General features: G+C 39.6%; 1 protein-coding gene across 1 annotated transcript in view; it reads left to right on the forward strand.

The window, feature by feature from the left end:
• cpxm2 (carboxypeptidase X (M14 family), member 2) overlaps positions 1-2,928 on the forward strand; it is a 37,757-nt gene that overhangs the window by 22,801 nt on the left and 12,028 nt on the right. The window contains exons 5-6 of the mRNA XM_015383490.1: positions 1,496-1,580; positions 2,444-2,594. Of these exons, the coding sequence (XP_015238976.1) occupies positions 1,496-1,580; positions 2,444-2,594 (236 nt within the window). The remainder of the gene's footprint in view (positions 1-1,495; positions 1,581-2,443; positions 2,595-2,928) is intronic.

The raw sequence follows: 2,928 nt of genomic DNA on the forward strand, positions 1-2,928 counted from the left end.
AAACTGTTCTTGAGTCTGTTTGTCCTGATCCTCATTTGCCTGTAGCGCCTTCCAGAGGGCAACAGGTCAAACAGGGTGGAGCCAGGGTGGGAGCTGTCCTTGGAAATGGCCCTGGCTCTGCTGAGGCACCGGGTGGAGTAAATGTCTGTCAGGGAGGGGAGAGGGCGACCGATAAAGTTAACATCTACAGGATTATAAAGAAGGACACTATTAGTATTGTACATTCAGCTATTTTGAAACAAATGCAAATATTGGTGCCTTTTTAAACATTGATTTAGTTTAGTTTGATTTAAGTTCAGATGAAATTAAAACCTATTTTCTAGTCTTTCTTTTTTACATTAGAAGAAAAGTCCACATCACATGCTCGCGGAGAGAGCAGTTGCTATGTTTTCTTCACTCTGTAACTGTGTCCACTCTAAAGAGTGTCTTTGCTTGCACAGCCTAACAACTTCACTTTTCTGGGTTAACAAATCAGAAAACCATCAAAGGTGTGAGTCTCACTGGTTAAAGGCCAGACTCTGCAGTAAGTCCCTTATTAATTTGCCATTTATTATTCCTACCCATTATAGAAACAGTAGCATTAACTCCTGGATATTTAAATAAAGACATTTGGAGGTTATTTTTTGTGGATTATTGATTTAGTTATTTTTCTATGTTGAAAAAAAAAAGATATTTATGGAATTACATTTTGTTGCAAGAGGTACAACAATTCTTCCTGGTAAAAGTGCCATAACGTCACTATTTCTATTTTGAGTGGTTAAGTCCTGACAAAAAATCTAACTTGGCTGATTAGACCTAAAAAACATATTCTACTGCATATTTTAAAAATGAACTTAAACTGCCACCTTAGTGTGGTGGAGAGGTTTCCATGCTAGACGATCTTAGAGACAATGCTGTCGGGGCATAAATCCTCCAGATACCTAAGGGCCAAGTCTAGGTGCAGAGTTCCAGCCCTTCTTAGTTTTCCAGGCAGGCATGTTGGATAATGGCTCCCATGGAGATTCCATAATTCTGCCGGGGAACTCAAAGCCCATGTAGGACAAAATGGTGACACCTGATGGAACGTGATTGGGACGAACAGACCCCCAGCTCTGAACCTGATTGGTGTTTCATTAGTGGATTTCTGTGCGGAGGATGTATTGTTCATAATAAACACCATGTTCATGCATAAACATATCAGTCAGTGCACTTAGCACAAGGACAACAAGACCAGAGGTTAATAATTAACTTTCCTGCTTATGATCTTCTGATCCCATGCTATGAATGCTTGGGTGAAGTTGAGGGCATAGCTGACTACTGATGACCAACTGGTGTTGAGTTAAATACACTGGAAGTGGAGGAAGCAGACAGATTTGACATGCCCAATGAAGTAGTGAGGGTGAACTGAAAAACATCTGATTTTGATCCTTCTTTGAGGCATCTTCCTAGTTACCTAGGTTCATTGCATTCAATCTGAAATTAACATGATTCTCTGATTTTCCTATGATGTTAACAGGAGCGACTGGGTGACCTCTTACAAGGTCATGGTTAGCAACGACAGCCACACCTGGATAACTCTCAGGAATAGCTCAGCTGACATGGTGAGTACTTATAAAAAGACAAAAATGTCCCAAACTGAACAAAACCTTTTTTCTTGTTTTTTTTTCTTTCCTAATTAAATATCTTGTCTTGTTTGTGTGTCTTCTGCTGATTGAACCCAAATGGAAAAAAATGAAGTCTTGCTCGAAAGTAATTACAGGGGAAGATATAAATGCCTGCTTATTTCCAAGCTTAATGAACTGTGAGGTGGTAGAAAATACTAATGTTGCTCCGGTAGATGGTAACTTATCCTTTCAAGAGTTGTTTTTTCCTCTCTCTAATGAGAGACTTCACATAATTAAAAGGACAGGAATATCACCTTGCATGCAGAGTGTCACAGAGCCTTCTTTTTGTCAGCTCTATTGCTGATGAAGGAAATTTGGGATTTTCTGAACTAACCAGAAGTCTTAAAACATAGACTCATATCCTAGAAAATTATATTTTTTTAGTTTGCTCCTGTGGCAAGTAATATAATCACTGAAGGTGATAAACAGTACACTAATTTATTCACAGCCACGTCTTTCCCCCATCCTTTCTGCCAAATGCCAATCCCCTATATAAGCCTTTTAAAACATCACTATGGTACTAAAAAGAACTCTATTTGTGCGTGTTAAAATTTCCATTAAGGACCTTTGGGTGTCAAAGTTCCTTGATAGCATACATGACAATAAATCCTCCTCTAAAACCAGGGAGAGGAATCTTTTTATAGTTTCGGTCATTCTTCTTTCTTTTCCATAAGTGTTCAGTTTATTTAAAAAGATTATGAGGGAAATGAGTGCCCCTCATTTACAGTTGTTGAAAGAAGTGCATTATCCTTTGTCCTTCAAACCTTGACTGTGTAATTATCCTGTGTTTGCCTTAGTAGATATTCAAAGGCAACAGAGAAAAAGAAATCCCGGTCCGGAACATCTTTCCATCCCCCGTGGTTGCGCGTTACCTTCGAGTCAACCCCCTTTCATGGTTTTATGGTGGCAGCATCTGTATGAGAGTGGAGATCCTCGGCTGTCCTTTGCCAGGTGATGGGTTGGTGTTAAGGTTTGGTCTGGAAGAAAAGTTGACACCACTCGCTAATCAGGATACAGTTTCTGAAAAATATTTCAAGGATTCTCTTTGTCTAATGTGCTGTTCTCAGCATAGGGACAGTAGTGGAAACATCTCTACAAAATGCTGTAGTGGCTTTAAATGGTTACCCATTCATTCTAATAAGGTAAAATGGGCTGGGTCCTTCTTTCTGTTGTTGTCAATATTATCAAGGAAAAACCCATCCATCCATCCATCCATCCATCCATCCATCCATCCATCCATCCATCCATCCATCCATCCATCCATCCATCCATCCATCCATCCATC

The sequence above is a fragment of the Cyprinodon variegatus genome, unplaced genomic scaffold (genome assembly GCF_000732505.1).
Source record: "Cyprinodon variegatus isolate N-32 unplaced genomic scaffold, C_variegatus-1.0 Scaffold286, whole genome shotgun sequence".
Taxonomy (NCBI): Eukaryota; Metazoa; Chordata; class Actinopteri; order Cyprinodontiformes; family Cyprinodontidae; genus Cyprinodon; species Cyprinodon variegatus.